The following is a 19,187-nucleotide window of genomic DNA, read 5'->3' as shown; positions in this document are numbered from 1 at the left end:
ACATTGTCTGATTTCCTTCCTGATGTTTTGAAGGGTTCTGTATGTTAATCTTTTGTGTGTACTTCTGCATCTGGTAATTCCAGGAAGGCACTTTCATCTAGAAGATCCCTTGATTCTTTGTTTTGTGAGCTTGTTGAGGTGATCATGGTGTGTTTCTTTATGTGACTTGATATTGACTGTTGTCTCCAAGCCATCTATAAGTTACTATATTAGTTTATTTTATGTTTGCTTACTGTTTCCTAGCTTTTTGCTTTGTTTTGTTTTGATATGCCCAAATGGGTTGCTTGAGTAAGCTATCTTGATTATTTTTGCCTCTGGAGCTCTGACATCCGGTCCCCAGGTGGCTAGAGGTGTTATCAGGTTTATCAGTCTAGGAATCCATTCACTTTTCTTGTATGAATTCAGCTCATGTTTCTAGGTAGCTGATCATCAAGTGTGTGGTACAGGCTCAGTCCTACAGTCTTAGAGGGGCAGGGGTGATTGGCGTAGGTACCGGTATCTGGTTGCAGCAGGGGGTCATGCTCTGAACAAGGCAGGTGGCTGAGAATCGTCTCCCAAGTGTCTCTGAGGAAAACATGTCCCTGTTCCCTACAGTGTACAGGTGGGTGGGTTCTGCAGACAGACCATTGGCACACAATGTTTTTGGTTGTAAGGACTGGGAGGAACCAGTTATCCTTGGATCCCTGTCATGGGTGATTGGGTGACCTGTGTGGAGCCACCAGCCCTTAGGCCCCTGATGTGGGTGGGTGAGGACCCTGTTTAATAGGCAAAGCGGTGTCAAACATCAAACACCCACCTTTTTACTGCACAGCTGAAACAGTTGTAGCCTGCCAACAATGGCCTATTCTCCTGAAATAGGCCCACACAGGTCCATGCAGGGGAAAAGGTATTCAAAGTCCATGGACTGTTTATGCCTGGACAGGAGCCTCTTCTGTCCTGAGCTCCCCCGGTTGGTGGAGCTGGCAAATTATCTTTTCCCCTAGTTGTGAATTTATTCCATTTCCAAGGCTGGGAAGATGGCTCTAGGCACTCAACAGGGCCTATCTCAAGCCCAGGGAAATCGACAGCCACTGAAGCCAACTTGGGGGTGGGGAGCATGGTAAAATAAATGCAAGTACTTAGCTTTTTCTGAGAGCGCCGTTCTTCTCTGGTTCCGGAGGTGTGAGTAGGCTGTGCAGCTGGCTTCTTCTCCCTGAGGAAATTGCGGCTGAATGCTACCATCCGCCCGCTGCAGCCACTCCTGGAAACAGTGCCTGAGGGCCCCCGGAGATTCAGGTCCGGTAACTCCACGCCGCTTCTGAACCCTCTCTTCTTCCTCCTGCCACCCAGTTCGTTTTCTGACTTTCCCTTTGATGTTCAGCACTCCTAGCTTGTCATAAATGTACTTGTTTCACTTGTTTTTTTGGGTCTTTGTTGTAAGAGGGCTCGCCGGAAGCCTCTGTCTGTTCTGCCATGTTGGCCCCACCTCATGGCTAGTTATTTTGCTGTACTGTGGTGGCTTGTGTGTATTTCAAATACTAGCAGGGTCACCCATGGTAAACAGGTTGCAGCAGAGCTTACAGACTAAGAGAGACCAGGAAGAAAGGCCTGGAAATCTCTCAAAAAATTAGCCAATGAAAACCCTATGAATCACAATAAAATACTGTCCTATATTGTGCTGGAAAATGAGCCCTCTAGGTTGGAAGGCACTCAAAGTAAACAGTGGCTGCAACAGTGGACTCAAGCATATCCGTGATCATGAAGATAGCCCAAGACCAGGCAACATTTCATTCTGTTGTACATGGGGTCACCATGGGTTGGAGGTGACTCGACAGCAACTAATAACAATAAAACATACCGAGAGTATATGATGAAGAGTGAGGGAAGTTGAGCCTGGATAGATCAGCAGGTCCTAATCACAAAGAGCTTTGAATGCCAGGCTACAGAGTGCAGCCTTTCTCCCCTCCCCAGAATGTCCATTCATTTATTCATCAAACACACAAGGGCAGCCATTTTCATTGCACCTGGCAGAAACTCAAACAGGCTCATACAGCCATGGAGAAGCCTATGGACCAGCTTCAGCACAGCAGGGTTCAGGGCCTCAGACAATGTCCTTGGAAACATGTCGACTTTTCTGGTCCCTCCTGGGGACAAGATGGCCCCAACAGTGTTGGGCTTATGTTCCACCAGCTGAGGGATCCCAGTGGAAAGAGATTCTCAAGTGCCACACGAATTCTAGGATTGAGTCTGAGCCCCCTAGTTTGGACCAGGCCCATCCTTGAGCCAATCTCTGTGGCCAGGGCAGGAGGAATATGCTGATAACCCTGGCCTTGTCAGAAACGACCTAAATGGCTGGGACTAAGAAGAGAAATGGTTCTTGGGGAGAGTTGAGGGACTGTTAGAGGAAGGAGAATGGATGCTGTGATGTGGGGTGGGTCCTTGCAGACCTTCCTGGAAGTGATTACTAGGGTCCGGTGGGCAGAGTGCCTGTAAGGGGCAGGGCCTGCCCAGCCAGGAGCCCTGGGGCCCTGTAGACGCCAGCTCAGCCTGCCTCAACTGCCCCTTGCCATTGCAGGCAGGCATGCCCCGCACACTGAGTGCCTCCGATATGGTGACCCCAGGCAGCTTTGGACCACCCCCCACCGAGTCCACAGATGGCGAGCAGACCGGGCAGCCCCTCCTGAAAGGAGCTCCATCCTCAGCCTCCCTGGACACCCTGATCCAGCACCTTGTGCCTACACCCGACTACTACCCCGAGGTAGGTGAGCCCCCCAGCAGAGAGGAGGGGCAGCAGGGTGGGCTCCCTGCACCAGGCATGGGGGAGACAACAGGGCCGGGACTGGCCTTGGGCCTAGGGGGCCAGGAGGGCAGGCTGGGAGGCATGTCTAAACCAACTGCTCTCATGAGCATGAGCTACCTTTTCCACATGTCCCCCCAGAAAGCCTACATATTCACCTTCCTGCTGAGCTCTCGCCTCTTCATCGAGCCCCGGGAGCTCTTGGCCCGGGTGTGCCACCTGTGCATCGAGCAGCAGCAGCTGGACAAGCCGGTGCTGGACAAGGTGAGGGGCAGGGCCGGACAGGGGCTCCAAGTATACCCAGCTCGGGCCAGTGCCCCCCTGACATGCCCTCATGGCATTAGCCTCTCGAGGATGCAGTGATGGTCCTCATTCTCCTAACAAGGCACCTGAGATCAGAGCGGGTTCTGTCTGAGTCCCAGAGCCGAAGGCACAGACCCAGCACCTTTAACCCCAGTGCTGTTTTCCAATGCCCTGGGCACAGTTGTTAAAAGCACTTAGCTGCTAACCAGAAGGTCAGCCGTTCAAACCCACCAGCTGCTACATGGGAGAAAGATGTGGCAGTCTGCTTCCGTAAAGATTTACAGCCTTGGAAACCCTATGAGGCAGTTCTACTCTGTCATATAGGGTCGCTAGGAGTCAGAATTGACTCAACGGCAGTGGGATTGGTTTTGGTTTGGTGGGAGCCTCACACTAAGCCAGACCTGGGGTAGCCCTGCAACCTCTGCTGGGCTTCTTCTGCCAACACACTCCCTTCTACCCTTCCTTCTCTGCTGACTGCCTAACCTTCCTGGGCTCCCCATGTCCATTTCTCTGTCCCTGTACAGATTCAACTGGGTTGTGGCTCTATTTATGCAAGTGTCAGTTGGGCTCTATTATTATAGTGATAGAAGCCCAACTTCAACTGGCCCAAGGCGAAGGGACCTGTTTGGCCTGATTGGTGCCCGTAACTTCTGGCTCCAGAGGTTCAAATGGCATCACTGAACTTAGTCTTTCTCACCCCTGACCCTCTGCTATGTTTTCCCCTGGGCTGGCCTGATTCTGGGGCAGGCTCTCCCTGCATGGTGACAACCCAGCATCAGCATCCACATCTTCAGGCTCACCTTCTATCCTTCTCTGACCCCATGGGAAGAGCAAACACCTTCCTCAACAGGTCATTGGCCTAGCTTAGGTCGCATGCTCATCCACGAACCAGTCACTGTGCATGGTATTCAGTGCTCTGACTGGCCAGCCCTGATCCTGGACTGACCTGGGAACCCTGGGGTGAGGTCAGTTGCTCCAGAACCCCATGGGCTGGGAAGGAGGGAAAGTGCCTCTGATATAATCACCCCAGAAGACCGAGGTGCTGTCACCACAGAAAGGGACGCCAAGAAGGCAAAAACAAGAGGTGACCCACCCCAAAATGTATGTCTGCCGCCCCTGCTGCCAGTGTCGTCTGCCCCCCTCAGCATCAGCCACCACCCCTGCACCACTGTCAGCCCAGACTCGGGTCACCACAGGACACACAGAGTGTGGTTGATGTGGCCCCACATCCTGAGCACCCTTCACCAAGTGCAGGCACCCCTCGGCTTGCCTTGCAGGCCCGAGTTCGGAAGTTTGGCCCCAAGCTGCTCCAGTTGTTGGCCGAGTGGACAGAGACCTTCCCGCGAGACTTCCAGGAGGAGGCAGCCATCGGGCACATGAAGGACGTGGTGGGCCGCATTGCTCCCTGTGATGAGGTGGGTGCCTGGGGCATACCAGTTCACTGTTTCTCTCTGCACCTTCACTGACAGGACCTGAGCCAGTTCCCTGGCTGCCTTCTCAGGATCCTCCTCTCCCCCCACACTGCACACTGAAGTCCCACCAAGGGGTTGAGGCACTTGCCCAAGGCCACACACCTGATGAGTTTCACAGCTGAAGCGGAGCCAGACATGTGGTTCCAGGCCTTCTCTCCTGGCCTCTCTCCTGGCCTTCTCTCATCGTTGGCATCAAATGGCAGGCAAGGGAAGACCCACCTGTTGGCTCTGTGGTCACAAGTCAGGCCCAATGGTCTGCAACTCACTAGGAGGGCCTGGCAGGGCTCACATCCTGCAGCCTTATGCCACAGAAGCCTCCCTCCTCCTGCCCCTACACCATGACCAGGTCTGGGCTGGCAGTCAGTGCTCCTGGACAAGGAGGCAAAACTCAGGACCTGTCAGTCAGGGGCAGAAAAAGGGCTTTGGAGGAGGAACTGCAATAATGATGGTCAGAGTGACTACCACCTGCTGAATGCACAGGTTCTCTTGGAACCATCTCAGCCTCCAGGGGCTGAGCCTGTGTAAACCCTGCAGGGTGGGGACAGAGGAGGAGAGAGGGCCCCCCGCAACTAAAACCCACACCACAGGGTAAAAGTGACTCCTGGGCCCTGCACTTAGAAACCCTGATGGCTTGGGAGGCAGAGGGTATACTGGGAAGTGAGGTGTCCCTGAGCTCCGCACTCCCAACTGTATCACTTCTGGGAAGCACCTAAGGTCACTGAGCCTCACTGCCATTGTGGGTGAAAGGAAGACAATAGCCCCACCTCCCAGGATGATGGTAAGATGACAACGGCCCCCAGAAAGGGGATGGAGGGCTCCTGGTTTGCTTAGGAGGAGAGGGCTTATCAGCATCTCCAGAATTACCATGTGGCAAGCACTGATGTCAATTTATCTGGAAGGAGAGAACGTTATATGTCATTTCCCTTGGAGGGAACTGAACGTGGCAACCTGGTAGCTAGTGATGTACCCAAAAGTGGATCTGGACACGGCAGAGCCAGCGGCACATGAAACAAAAGGAAAACTGCAGAGGCAGGCTAGGCAACAGACAGCCATAAAGCCCAAGACATAAGTAAGCCTTTGAGAGGAAAGCTCTGTTGTGGGGTCATTTCACATAGCTGGCAAGTGGCTGAACAGTTCTGAGGGCCCAGTGAGATGAAGTTCAGGTCCTCTCTCTCCTCCTCATCTACATCCCCTGATTCATCTCCAGATCCTCACACCCAGCTTAGGATGCAGCATGGAACAGTGTCAGGGAAGGCTTATTGATTGGATGGATGAGAGTGGGTAGAGGTGTGGGGAAATTCTATCTGACTAGCTGGATAGATAGTTGGCTACTTTGATGGATGGGTATACAGGAGAAGAGATGTTTGGGTAATTGGGTAGGCAGGTGGATTTATGGGTAAGTGTATGTTGAAAGATTGACAGAAAAATGGGAAGGATAAAAGTAGTAATGCTGAATAGATAGGTGGATAGAAGGATGAATGGGTGGGTGAGTATATAGATGGATGGTTGGGTGAGTGAGAGGGAGGATGGATGGATGAGCTGGTGGATGGGTGGGTGGATGGCTAGATGAATGGATGGGTAGATGGATGGGTAGGTGGATGGGAGGGAGGGAGGATGGATGGATGGATGGATGGATGGATGGATGGATGGATGGATGGATGGATGGATGGATGGATGGATGGATGGATGTGTAGATGGGTGGGTGGGTAGATGAATGGATGGGCAGGTACGTGATGGGTGGAGATGGAAGGACAGGTGAGTGCGTGGAAGAGTGGTTTTCCTTACCTGAAATGCTGCTGACATTCAGAGGCACACATTGGTGTTCTGGCCACGTTGGTGGAGGATAGTATGTAAATCCTGGGATGGCTTCCCACGAGGAAACCAGTGCCTCTTTGCAGAACCCCTGAGAATCTGTCAGGCTTGACATCAGGCTGTGCTAGGAAATCTATCTTACCACCCAATAGATGAAAAACAGATGCAGTTGAGACTTATGAATGGGCTTCGGGGGAGCAGTCACCCACTAGGTGTGGGTTTTCAGAGCAGAAAGGAATCACTCAAGGCATTTCCTATTCCTCCCCTTCTGAGCCAACGAGGCATGCTGAGGGGGCTGGGATAGAACAGAGGTTCCCTGGCTCCCACTCTACCCACAGACTTCCAGGTTCAGGCCAGGGGTGTTCCCATGTGTCTTTATTATCCTAAGTTGCCTTTCCACAGAAACACCTTTTTCCAAAGAGAAGGTCCTCTGGGTGCAGGTTTTCCTACCCTGGCAGGTGAACTGCAGGTTGCTCCTGCCTCAGTCCTGGACATGGGTAGGGCATGACATAGGAGCTGGGGAACGTTGAATGACAGACAGATGAGGACAGGGCACGGAGGACTCAGACCCCCTGAGCACAGATCCAGAACCAGAATCACATCTGTGTGACCTTGGGCAAGGTGCTTCATCTCTCTGAACTTCAGTTTCCTCATCAGGAAAATAGGGATAGTAAACACTAGCACTGTACAGCTATGCAGTATGGAGTCCCTAAAGTCACATACACTCTTGGTTCATGGCCCAGCACATGGTGAGCACTTGGGAAATGTGAGCTATGATTAGGACCAAATGGTTCCCAAAACTCAGGCATATGGGGATTATTTTTAAACTTTTCATTATGGAAAATTAAAAAAAAAAAAAGTCACCATAAATTGCTGTGTTCCCATCACCCAGCTTCAACAATTATCACCATTTTACCAAACGTGTTTCTTCTAACCCCCCACACACTTTCCCTCTCACCCCCCACATTATTTTGAAGCAAATCACATGTTATATCTTTTGTTCTGAAAATATTTTGGCATGTATGTGAGGATTAACTTTTAAAGGATTTCTCACACAAGGCTGGAATCAAATAATAGAAAGCGCCATGCACAATGCAACAGGTGTTTTCAGAGCTGTGTGTCACTGGGCAAGTTATTTGACCTCTCTGATACTTCATTTTCTTTCTATAAAAGGGAGGATAGTAATCCCTCCCTCACAGGGCTGTGAGGAGAACAAGGGGTGCTCAGGGACTACAGGAGACAGCTCGAGACCCAGGGCCCCTTTTGTTCTGGGTTCCCTATCAGGTGGCAATGAAAAGTGGCACCTTCTCTTTTCTCCTGCCCCCCCTGCCATTTCCTCACTGCCCTCCCCACTATTCAGCAGCTGGTAACGAAACACTGTAGAAGAGGTGAGGAGAATATTCTCCACGATTGTGGGTTCTGGGAATTCCCAGGGAAGCCTCCCAGCACCTGGCCCTTGAGTTGAGACACTTCTGGGCCACCCTATGCTGGGCAGAAGACCCAGGAGTGTCGTGCCCAGCCTGACTTTGGAGGAGCTCCCAGTAAGTTGGACTTCGTGGTTATGGCTTAGGGACACCAGTGCTGAGGTTGATAGACATTTGGGGAGCCTGGGGATGGCCCAGAGGTTGCAGTTGTGACAGCCCCAAGAAGGGGGAAAAGGAGAGGAGGACAGTGGTGCTCTGGCCACACCCGTTGGGCTGGCTGCTGCTGCAGGAGGAGGCAGACCTGACGGGCAGCTCCTCCCCTTGGACCTATGTTGCCATTCCCACTCACTCACGCCCACTGTCCACTGAACTGACCCCACTACCTTCCCAGCATCCTCCGAGGGCAGAAGTGGTGGAAAGCTGACACCAAAGACAACCTGGTGGGGATACAGAGTCATGGGAACCTTGAGAGCACCTGCCCAGTGGGGGCTGAGCCCAGGAGGATATCAGCCCTGGGCTCAAGGAGTTTTCAAGAACTACGGGCAACAGGGTCCAATGCCCGATCGGCCAGAGACGAGAGTTTCTAATTATGAAATGCCCAAAAGAATTGGAGGCACCCAGAGAGCCAGCCTCGGACGACTTCCACACTCGAACCTGCTGTGTGCCTGTGGCAGGTGGCTCAGTGGAAATAGATGGAAAAGACAGCTCCAAACCTGCTGTCCTTACAGACATTGGGCAAGTTTCAATGCGCCAAAAGAGGGTGCTGCATGGTCCTGGCATGCACTGAGCTCTGTAAGCATGGGCTCATGAGAGTGACAAGGGAGCACCTTGGCGCCCTTGGTGGCTCAGAGACTTCCCAGGTGATCTCCCAGCCTCTGTTCGTAACAGAAATTAGTGTGAATAAGAGGAGGTCAAAGACAAGAGAAGAATATCACCCCCCATTCAGAGGGGAGCAGTAGATTTAGGAAAGAATCAACAGGTCAACTTGAAGTTTATATCACTGGAAAAAGTCTATATGAATTAACAAACAGGAAATGGTGATTATTTGGAGTGAGTATTGGTTAAATGTAAACCAGTAACCAGTTGCTGTCAAGTCAACCCCAACTCATGGCGACTGCATGTGTGTCAGAGTAGAGCTGTGCTCCATAAGGTTTTCAAAGGCTGAGTTTTGGAACCAGATCACCAGACCTTTCTTCCAAGGTCCCTCTGGGTGGACATGAATCTCCAACATTTCAGTTAGCAGCCAAGCATGTTAATCGTTTTTACCACCTCAATAGAAACAAGTCCTGCAAAACTATCTGCATTAAAAATAATAATAAGGTAGCCATGTGGTTATATCAAATGACAGGCAGACACTGCATTCTTGATGATGTCTAGGTGGGGAGAATGACTGACAAATACTTGGAAGGCCATGTCCATGCAGTCATTCAATAGAGGTATGTGCCCAGGCCTAGCCACCATGCTGGGGATGAGTAACAGGCAAAGAGTGGCCAGTGCTTGTAGTCTAGTGAGAGGAGGCTCACGTGATAGCTCTAGAATCAAGATGCAGGAAGGCCGCTGGCCCTGAGAACTGATGCTCAAGCTTCAAGCCAAAAGATGAGGAGAGCTTGCCAAAGGGAGAAGGGCGCAGAGGCCCTGCAAGGACACAGGTGATCTGTACATGGAGCACTAAGAGGGGAGCAAGGGGCATGTGGAGGTCACTGGGCGTGGCCAGAACCGCCCTCAGGGGCCTTAACCATGCTTTGGAGGCAGGCATTTCAAAGACAGGGGCTGTGTGATCAGATCTGTATTTCAACACTCAGCCTACAGAGTGGAGGGTGAAACCGGCATGGATGCAAGCGGACTATTTAGAAGGCCTGGACCATGGAGAGAGCCCTGGTGACAGTGGTGGGGACACATGGAAGTAGAAGGCAGTAAAACCAACAGGACTGGTGGTGGCTGGAGTGGCAGGAGAGAGACAGTGGTGTCAGGGATGACCTCCAGCCTACAGGCGTGATGGCTGCTGAGCCATTCACTGAAAGAGGGATGTGGGAAGAGGACCAGCTCTGAGAGAAAAGAGTGTATTAAGCCTGGAGTGCCTGGAACTGCGGAGAGCTCAGGTGGACCACTCTCTGTGCAGCTCTGGAGAGCAGAGGGAAGGCCGAACATGCACATGTGGGCAAGGTCCACACCAGACACTGACTGACACTATGGATGTGCACTGGAAGATCCAGGAACAGAGGACACAGTGAGGACACAGGGCTGGACAGAGGCAGGAAGAGCCCAGCATGTAATGAGGAGGGATGGAGACATGCCTGCAGACAGAGGCAGGAGGAACTGGAGGCTGAGGCCAGGACAACAGCCAAAGCAGATTTAGCCTGAGACATTGGTTTAGTGACAGTAGGCCCCAGGGTGACAGCGAGAGTCAGTTCACTGTGGCAGCAAGTGGGGGTGTTTGAGGGATGACTGGGAGGCGAGGAAAGGCGACAGCAGTGGTAGCCCTCTTGTGAGATGGTTGGCTGTGCAAGAAAGAGCGACTAGAGGGCAGGTGGAGGTGCAGGACTCACAGATGGCCCATCGTGTCACAAGGACTGGCTATGACTGAACCCTACTCACCTCTTCCTGCGCTCAGGTAGAACCCATAAGATAGCACCCTGACCACACTTTTGGATGCACAGAGCAAAGAAGGGCCATTACTTCTGTGGGTGACCAAGCAGAAAGACGGGCCTCAGTTTACCCAAACTGCCCCAGCTAATCAGTGAGAGCCTTCTCTCTTGGTTACATGCAAGGACTGTCCACTGACAGCCGCCTGTCCTGTTCTGTGTCCTGAGGGCTCTGCCCTTCCCAGAACACTGGGCACCAACAGCCCCTGGGCATCAACCACCCTCCCTTGGCCCCCATCAGAGACTTCAAAGAAGTGTCGAGGCCCAGATGCCCCACCTGCCCCCACAATGATGCTTCTCGCTGGGTTTGTGTGGTTCAGAATTACATAAAGGAAAATGCTCTTTTGTTATCTAAATTACCTGACAACACTGACTAGTCATATCTCCTTATTTCCTGAGCCCTCTGGGGCCCTGTCCAGCTGATTCCTCATCATTCTTGGGAGACCAGGCTCTGACTGCCATACCTCCTGCCTCTGGCAATACCAGGCCAGCTCCTTGGCTCAAGTGGGATTGAGTCCCCTGTGATGGTTAAAGTTATGTGTCAACTTGGGTGGGCCATGATACTCAGTGGTTTGGCAGTCATATGATGTGATCACTTCCATGATGAGACCTGATATAATGTGATCACCTCCATGATGGGATCTGCTGTGATAGCCAATCAGTTGAAAGGGAGTTTCCTTGAGCTTGTGGCCTACATTGAATATAAGTGGACATTCTGGCAAGGCTTGTGGCTTTTGCTCACTCTGAAGCCTGCAGCTAGCTCCTATTTGTCCAGCCTCCAGTTCTTGGGACTTGAGCTAGCAGCTTACCTGTGGTCTTGCCTGCCAATCTTCGCAGCCTGCGAGCAAGAGCCCTGCTCTCTGACCTGTCAGTCTTGGGTTTGCCAGCCCCTGCGGCTACGTGAATCAGGAGAAGCCTCTCTCCTGACCCACAGAATTGGGATATTCCAGCTTCTACAACCATGTGAGCCATTTCCTTGATATAAATCTCTCCATATATACGTTTATACACTTTACTGGTTTTGCTTCTCTAGAGAACCTGGCCTAAGACACTCCCTTTGGTGGGGCCATTTGTCATAGGCTGGTGAGCTCAGGGCCCTGCTCTGTGGTTATTGACCAAAAAACCCTTCAGGAACATGTCGACATGTCACCTAATAAGCCCACCCCATTTGGCACATTCCTTGATACAGCTGACCCTGGGAAGAGGAGTGGATAGTCAACTTCTCCTTGGGAAGGGAAGGATGGGCACCCCTCGAGGGCAGGGCCATGGCTTTTTAATCCCTGTGCACCCAGCCTAGGATGTGGCCCAGAGCAGGAATCTGTGGTCCAAACTGAGTGGTAAGGTGAGGGTTGGTACAGTGAGTGGTCATGAGCACCCACCCTGTGCCAGACCTGGCTCGCTCTGAGAACACAGAGGGGAGCAGCACAAAGGAACACACCAGGTTGTCTCCAACAGTAGTTAGGGCTCTAAAGAAATCACAGAGGGTGACGTGGGGCAGAGGACAGGGCGGTGAGGCTGAGGGCAGGAAGGCTTCTGACAAGGCCAACTGGCCCAGGGCTTGCCCCTTCCTTGTCTCCCTCTTCTCTCTCTCCTCTGTCACCCTGGATTGCCCACTCCCCTGACAGCTCAGGTAGCTGGACTCCTGATGTTTGTGCTTCTCAGCTCCCACCATAACACGGCGGCCTTCTCTCCAAATGGCCTTGAGTTTTCTTCCCAAGCCTAACTTGCCTGGGATTGGGGCCTATTTGGGGTGGGGCAGGTCCTGGCACGCCTGCTGGTACCTGGCATTTTCTCCAGAGACCTGAGTCCATTCTGCTGACTCTGGGAGATGCAGAGATGAGTATTCTGGTCTGAGCACCCCTCTTCCACCCCGCCCGCCCCACTGCAGGCCTACCGAAAGAGGATGCACCAGCTCCTGCAGGCCCTGCACAAGAAGCTGGCGGCTCTGGGCCAGGGGCCGGAAGGCCTAGTGGGTGCCGACAAGCCCATCTCCTACAGGACCAAGCCACCAGCCTCTATCCACCGGGAGCTCCTTGGCGTCTGCAATGATCCCTACACACTGGCCCAGCAGCTGACCCACGTGGAGCTGGTGAGCAGGCCTGATCACCCTCTGTCCAGATCCAGAGCTGGAATGACTGGGGGAGCCTCTGCACTCCTTGGCCCTCTTACCTGGCCCAGGCCCCTCATCTCAGCATAACACGGGGCCTGAGCCTCTTACAGCAGGGCGTCTCTGGAGGGCCCTGAGCTCTGGAGCAGTGTCCCACTCTGTCCTGTGGCAAGAAGCAGGAGGGCAGGAGAGCCTAGGCCTGGGGCAGAGTGATGGGTTCAAACCCTGGCTCTGATACCACCTGCTGTGTGATCCCCAGGACAAGTGCCTTCCCCACCTACACCTCAGTTTCCCCATCTGGGACTCACCCCAACACACTAAACCTGCCCCAGCTTTCAGAGCTGCCCCAACAAGCCCTTCCTGCTTGTGAGGAGGACCCCCGGCCTCACCCCAACAAATTGCACTCCTTGTGGATGTAGAAGGCCAAGGGGAGGCTGGGGAGTGGGCTTCATTCCTGCCAAACCTCACCATTCATGGCCCCTTTACTGCTTTCCAGACACTACTCATTGCTTACATGCACTGTCTCATTTCATCTTCCCACCAGGTAGTACCATTATTATTCCCATTTCGCAGATGAGGAAACCCAGGCCTAGAAAGGCTAAGTGATTTGCCTGAGTTCACACAGCAGTGCGGGCAGAGCTAGGATTCAATTCTGACTCCAGACCCCACGCTTTTAGCTGCCAGGCCTCCTTGGAAGAGGCAGTCCCTGGATATCACACCCAGCAAACGCTCCCTGTGGGGCCATTCTCCAGGACCCAGGCACTGTGGCTGGCCTCAGAGGCTGGGGAGGGGTGGGGTATGGCTGCCCCCCTCAGGGAAAGGAGCTTTATGACAGCCCAGAACCCATACCCTGGGCCCCAGAATGAAGGACAGGTGTCCATAGGCCCCATAGGGAGGGCGGGGGCACCCAGGGAGCAGGGCAGGTGCACCATGCAGGAACGATCCCCCTGCAGGAACGGCTGCGACACATCGGGCCTGAGGAGTTTGTCCAGGCTTTTGTGAACAAGGACCCTCTGTCCAGCACACAGGTAGGCTGTCCCAGCAGTGGCTCCCGCCCACTGGTCTCTCTGGGGGAATCCAAAGAGCATTAGCTGGGCGAGCTTTGAAGGGGCCTAGAGCCGGCAGATAGGGCATGGAGGGACCCTGCCCACACCCCTCCAGCTCGCAGACGGTCCCGAGCTCAACATATGCGACAGCCCAGAGTCCCGGGGTAGCCTGGGCAGGTGGGAAGTGCCCAGCGTGGTCATCCACCTGGCGAGGGAGGGAGGGTCGCCGGGCAGGCCACCGCGAGAGCCTCGGGTCAGGCCGTGGCCCTGGTTGGGGATGAAGGTGAAGGACGCTCTACAGCGCTCGGGAACCCCGAGGCCCCTCCCAGTGCGATTAGTGGGCGCCGGTGCCCTCCAGCGGCCACTCGGGGAAGCGCAGGCTGATGCGCGCCTTCCGGGACAGGTAACCGCGCCCCCTTCCCCTGGTAAGGAGTGGAGCTGTTACTATGGGCCTCCCTTAAAACACCGTCCCACACACCTGGATTTCAAGACTTCTCCCATCTCTCTGAGCCCAACCAGCAGGGTGCCTGGCGTTTTAAAAAGTCGGCTAACTCCAAACCAGAACTGGAAAAAGGGTATCTTCTACCCTCACACCTGAAAAAAAAAAAAAAAAGTGGTACAAGTTAAATGAGAGAGCATCTTCGTCTATCAGATATGCAAAAATGAAGTAGTTGGAGAACACACTGTGGGGATCAATGTGTAGGGAAACACATTCTCATACATTGTTGGGGGGATTGCAAAATGGGCACAGCCACTTTGCCAGGCGCCTTGGCAATGGCAGCAACACTTTAAACGTACACCCTTGGCCCCAACATTCCACACTTAATAATTTATCCTACAGATATGCACATCCAGGTTCACAAAGATGTGTGTACAAAAATATTCTGGATATACCATGCGTATTATTACCAAAGACTGGGAGCAAACTACCTTATCACCCATCATGAGGACTGGATTAAAAAATTATAATAATCCATAAATGGAATGCTATGCAACTATTGAAAAGAATAAGTATGGAACAATCACCAAAATCCATTGTTGAGAGGAAAAAGTAGAGTGAACAGTGACAAGAGTATGTGACCATTTGTGTAACAACAACAAAAAAGGAAGGTGTATGTATACTTATATGCTTGCCCAGGTGCATAAACCATCTCAGGAATGCTGGTTGCTCTGGAGAAGGCAGTCTTGGGACCAAGGGTCAGAGATGGAAGGGAGACTTTGCTACTTCTAAGAAGATGTTTTGGGTTTTTTGCCATTCTCAAGTATTAGTTTTTATTGTGAAATACTTATTGTGAATCAAGATTGGAAACCCTGGTGGCATAGTGGTTAAGTGCTACGGCTGCTAACCAAAGGGTCAGCAGTTCAAATCCACCAGGCGCTCCTTGGAAACTCTATGGGCCAGTTCTACTCTGTCCTATAGGGTCAGTATGAGTCGGAATCGACTTGACGGCACTGGGTTTGGTTTGGTTTTTTTTATATCGAGATTGCACATAACATTTATTTATCCACTCTACTGTAGATGGACATGTTAATTGTTCTCAACTTTTTGGAATTATGAACATTGCTGCCATGAACATTCTTATACCTGTTTCCTGGTGTACATGGACACACATTTCTCTAGGGCATTAGTTCTCAAAAGTTTTGGTCTCAGGACTCCTTTACATTCTTGAGAATTCTTGAAGACCTCAAAGAACTTTTACTTATATGCGTCACATCAATCAATATTTATTACATTTGAAATTAAAAAATAATTCTCAAGTATTTATTCAAAAATAATAATGCCCCATTACATGTTAACATATTTTATGGAAAATAACTATATTTTCCAAAATAAAAAGTTACTAAGAAAAGTGATTTTTTTTTCTTTTTAATTCTCTCTTTTAATTATAAAAGGAACAAAAATCACTATAACAAATTAAATCCATAGAGTGAAAATAAAATGAGTAGTGCTCAGAGAAACCCCGAGAGTATGGCCCCTGACACCCTTTTAACTCAGTACTGAAGGCGCTCCCGAGATTCACCCTTTAACCAAAGATTAGACAGGCCCAAAACAAAATGAGACTAAATGGGCACAACAGCCCAGGGGCAAGGATGAGAAGGCAGCAGGGGACAAGAAAGCTGGTAATGGGGAACCCAAAGTCCTGAAGGGGAGAGTGTTGACATGTCACAGGGTTGGCAACCAATGTCACAAAACAATATGTATATTAATTGTTTAATGAGAAACTAATTTGCTCTGCAAAACTTCATCTAAAACACAATAAAAAAAGTGCAAAAAAAAAAATAACGAGTAGTGCCGCTAGTCATGCTACCCAGAAGTAAACACCACCAATAGTTTAGAGTGTCTTTCCCAGATTTTTTATAAGTATAAATTTGAAAGTACTATATTATAATAATTTTAAAATACAGTTACATTGTTGATGTAAATTTTAAACAATACAGCATTATTTGCATTAAAAAATCAAATTCCCCTCCATCTCACTGGTAACCACTTTTAAGTTTTGTGTGTATCCTTCATATATTTTTCAAATTAGTTTTTAGTCTCATACTTGATGTATGAATTTTTTTCTATGTCTATTCAATAGAAAAAATTCATACAAAAATATACAAGTTTTCAAAAAGAAAAGTGATATCGTTTTATAGTATTTTTACAAATCTCTTTCATGTCTGACTGAAAAAAGACATCTGGATTCTCATATTTGCTTTTATATTAATCTCTTGGCATACGTTATATCAATTGAGGAAAACCCAACTCAACAGATATGTAGTCGGAAAAGGGAGGTGTATTTTATAGTTGTTTCAGATGATTGTGAGTATTCTTCTTTGATACTATACTAACACTCAGCAAGTGGTAGCTTTTAAAGGTTAATTGCAATGTGGAATCTGAAAACACACCTATGAACTTTCTGTACTCTGTTACACTAAATATTTTTTTTATATTGGTTAGTCTTGCACTTTGAAGAAGTCTTTTGCTCATGCATGATTTTTTAAGTTCACAATTTGGTCATTTGGAAAATACGAGTTCACTGAGTGTCATGGATTGAATTATGTCCCCCCAAAAATGTGTGTATCAACTTGGTTAGGCCATGCTTCCCAGTATTGAGTGGCTGCCCTCCATGTTGTGATTGTAATTTTATGTTAAAAGGATTAGGGTGCGATTATAACACCACCCTTGCTCAGGCCACCTCCCTGATCTAATGTAAAGAGAGTTTCCCTGGGGTGTGGCCTGCACCACCTTTTATCTCTCAAGAGATAAAAGGAAAGGGAAGCAAGCAGAGAGTTGGAGACCTCATACCACCAAGAAAGCACCGGGAGCAGAGCACATCCTTTAAACCCTGCGCAGAGAAGCTCCCTGTCCAGGGGAAGATTGATGAAAAAGACCTTTCTCCAAAGCCAACAGAGAGAGAAAGTCTTCCCCTAGAGCTGATGCCCTGAATTTGGACTTCGAGCCTACTAGACTGTGAGAAAATAAATTTCTTTTGTTAAAGCCATCCACTTGTGGTATTTCTGTTATAGCAGTACTAGATGAGTTATTCAGATCTTCCAAATGTTGACACGTTTCATTACTATGATATTTTACAATCACATTCATTAATATCACTACCGATCTCACTTTATAAAAAGTCTTTAAGTATTGGGAAGCTGTCAAGCTCATAGAAATGGATACATGTTTTATAATTCCCAATTTTCTATTGCAACCTTGGATTTTATCATTGGCAACAAATACCGTCAGTTGTTTTCCTTGAAGTAACAGGCTCATTTCTTTCATTTTCAAGAAAATATCTGCCAAATACGGAAATCTGGATAACCATAGTTTGTCTGTGAGCCCTTCTTTCAAGTGAAAATGGTGTTCCATGAAAAAAAAGTGGCTAGTTGGGCTCACAACCGCATAAGTACTTTCCGTCAAGACAACTTCAGCACATAGAAGTGCTTTCTGTGTACTCTCTGTATCTTCACATAGAACATTAAAGAGATGTGTACTCAAGGGTCAAAATTTAATAAAACTTAAAAAGTTTTATTGTCTCATCAAGGACTTTCTTAGGTTACAGTGGGCTTCATACGTATGTATATACTGTGTGGCAGTGAAGAATACAATGACCACCAGTGTGGTTTGGTGCCTCTGCTTGATTCGTGCTAAAGCACCTGCAATTTTTCCCACTATTACTTTTGCACCATCAGTGCAAATATCAATACAGTAAAAAGGCAAATAACATCTTATTATGAAAATAGTTTTGCCATTATAGATCCTTCCAAAGGGCCCCAGGGACCCCCAGGAGACAACTGACGACACTGAGAACTGTTGCTCTAGGGTATCCGTAGGAGGGGAATCACTGATCGCAGGGTGGGCACATGGTCCACTTTACCTGGTAACGCTGGATGAGGTTGTAGCCATGAACACGCCCAGTAGGAGTGTCTGAGAGTTATCCCCACTCCTCATCCACGTTGACACTGACAATGTCAGGCTTTTAAGTTTTCGTTAAGCTTTTAGGTTGAGCACCATTTCATGTGTCTCGGTCATTCTTGTCTGCTCTTCTATGAAATACCTGTCCCTGACTTTTGCTCAGTTTTCTGCTGGTGGTTTGTCTTTTTAATGATTTGTAGGTGTTTTAAAATATATATTCTAGATAATAATCCTTTGTCAGTTTCATATGGTAAATTTTCTTGTCTTGGTTGGTTGCTTTTCTTTTCACTGTCATTAGGATGTCTTTTGATGAACATGTGTTCTTCATTTTAACCTGGTCACATTTATGAAACTTTACCTTGATCATTTTTTGGAGTTTAAGAAATCTTTTCCTACTCTCCACCCAGGTCATAAAGATAACCTCCTATGTTTTCCCTCTGCAAGTTTTTAAATTTTGTTTTTCATGTTTAAGTCTTCAATCTATCTGGAATTCATTTTGTGTTTATATGGCTTGAGGTGGGGATTAATTTTCTTTCTTTTTTTTTTTCCTACACAAATAAGCAATTGTCCTGACCCATTTATTTATGAGTTCCGTTATCCACTGGCCTGCCCTGGCAGTCTGTCACTCCATTGTTTTCCAGGTTTCCATGTATGTGTGGGCCTCTTTCTGGACTCTGTTCTGCTCCACTGGTCAATTTTTCTGTGTGTGAATAGAAAACAACCCGATTTATATCACACATGGTTATCTTCTTTGTTGTATCTCCTACCTGCTTGTTACTAGTTTAAAGGCTATTTTTTTAATATATCAATTTTACATCTAGCTATATTGTAAATTCTTATTAATTCTAATAATCTGTATTCTTTTAAGTTTTTATATTATAGTATAGGGTCGCTATGAGTCAGAATCGACTCAACGGCACTGGGTTTGGTTTTTATATCATATATCAGTTATATCATATATCAATTATATATTTTTTGGTTATCTACTGCTGCTATAGCAGAAATACCACAAGTGGATGGCTTTAACAAAGAAAAGTTTATTCTCCCCCAGTCCGGTAGACTAGAAGTCTGAATTCAGGGTGCTGGCTCCAGGGGAAGTCTTTCTTTCTCTGTTGGCTCTGAAGGAAGGCCCTTGTCATCAGTCTTCCCTTGGTCCAGGAGCATCTCAGTGCAGGAACCTCAGGTCCAAACGATGCAGCCTGCTGG

The 19,187-nt window shown here is 49.1% G+C and overlaps 1 protein-coding gene across 3 annotated transcripts in view; it reads left to right on the top strand.

Moving 5' to 3' along the window:
* The first annotated feature begins 2,342 nt into the window (after window positions 1-2,342).
* RASGEF1C (RasGEF domain family member 1C) overlaps window positions 2,343-19,187 on the top strand; it is a 43,750-nt gene continuing 26,905 nt past the window's right edge. Inside the window, exons 1-6 of one of the 3 annotated variants that reach the window (XM_064279285.1) lie at window positions 2,343-2,737; window positions 2,918-3,040; window positions 4,357-4,494; window positions 10,209-10,211; window positions 12,318-12,518; window positions 13,490-13,564. In XM_064279285.1, the coding sequence (XP_064135355.1) occupies window positions 2,561-2,737; window positions 2,918-3,040; window positions 4,357-4,494; window positions 10,209-10,211; window positions 12,318-12,518; window positions 13,490-13,564 (717 nt within the window). In that variant the 5' untranslated portion in view covers window positions 2,343-2,560. The remainder of the gene's footprint in view (window positions 2,738-2,917; window positions 3,041-4,356; window positions 4,495-10,208; window positions 10,212-12,317; window positions 12,519-13,489; window positions 13,565-19,187) is intronic. The other 2 variants (XM_003404706.4, XM_064279286.1) reach the window with 2 other exon arrangements.

Source organism: Loxodonta africana, chromosome 2 (assembly GCF_030014295.1).
Source record: "Loxodonta africana isolate mLoxAfr1 chromosome 2, mLoxAfr1.hap2, whole genome shotgun sequence".
NCBI classification, from domain to species: domain Eukaryota; kingdom Metazoa; phylum Chordata; class Mammalia; order Proboscidea; family Elephantidae; genus Loxodonta; species Loxodonta africana.
The sequence above is the reverse complement of the archived record's forward strand: the minus strand, read 5'-3'. Positions and strand labels throughout refer to the sequence as shown.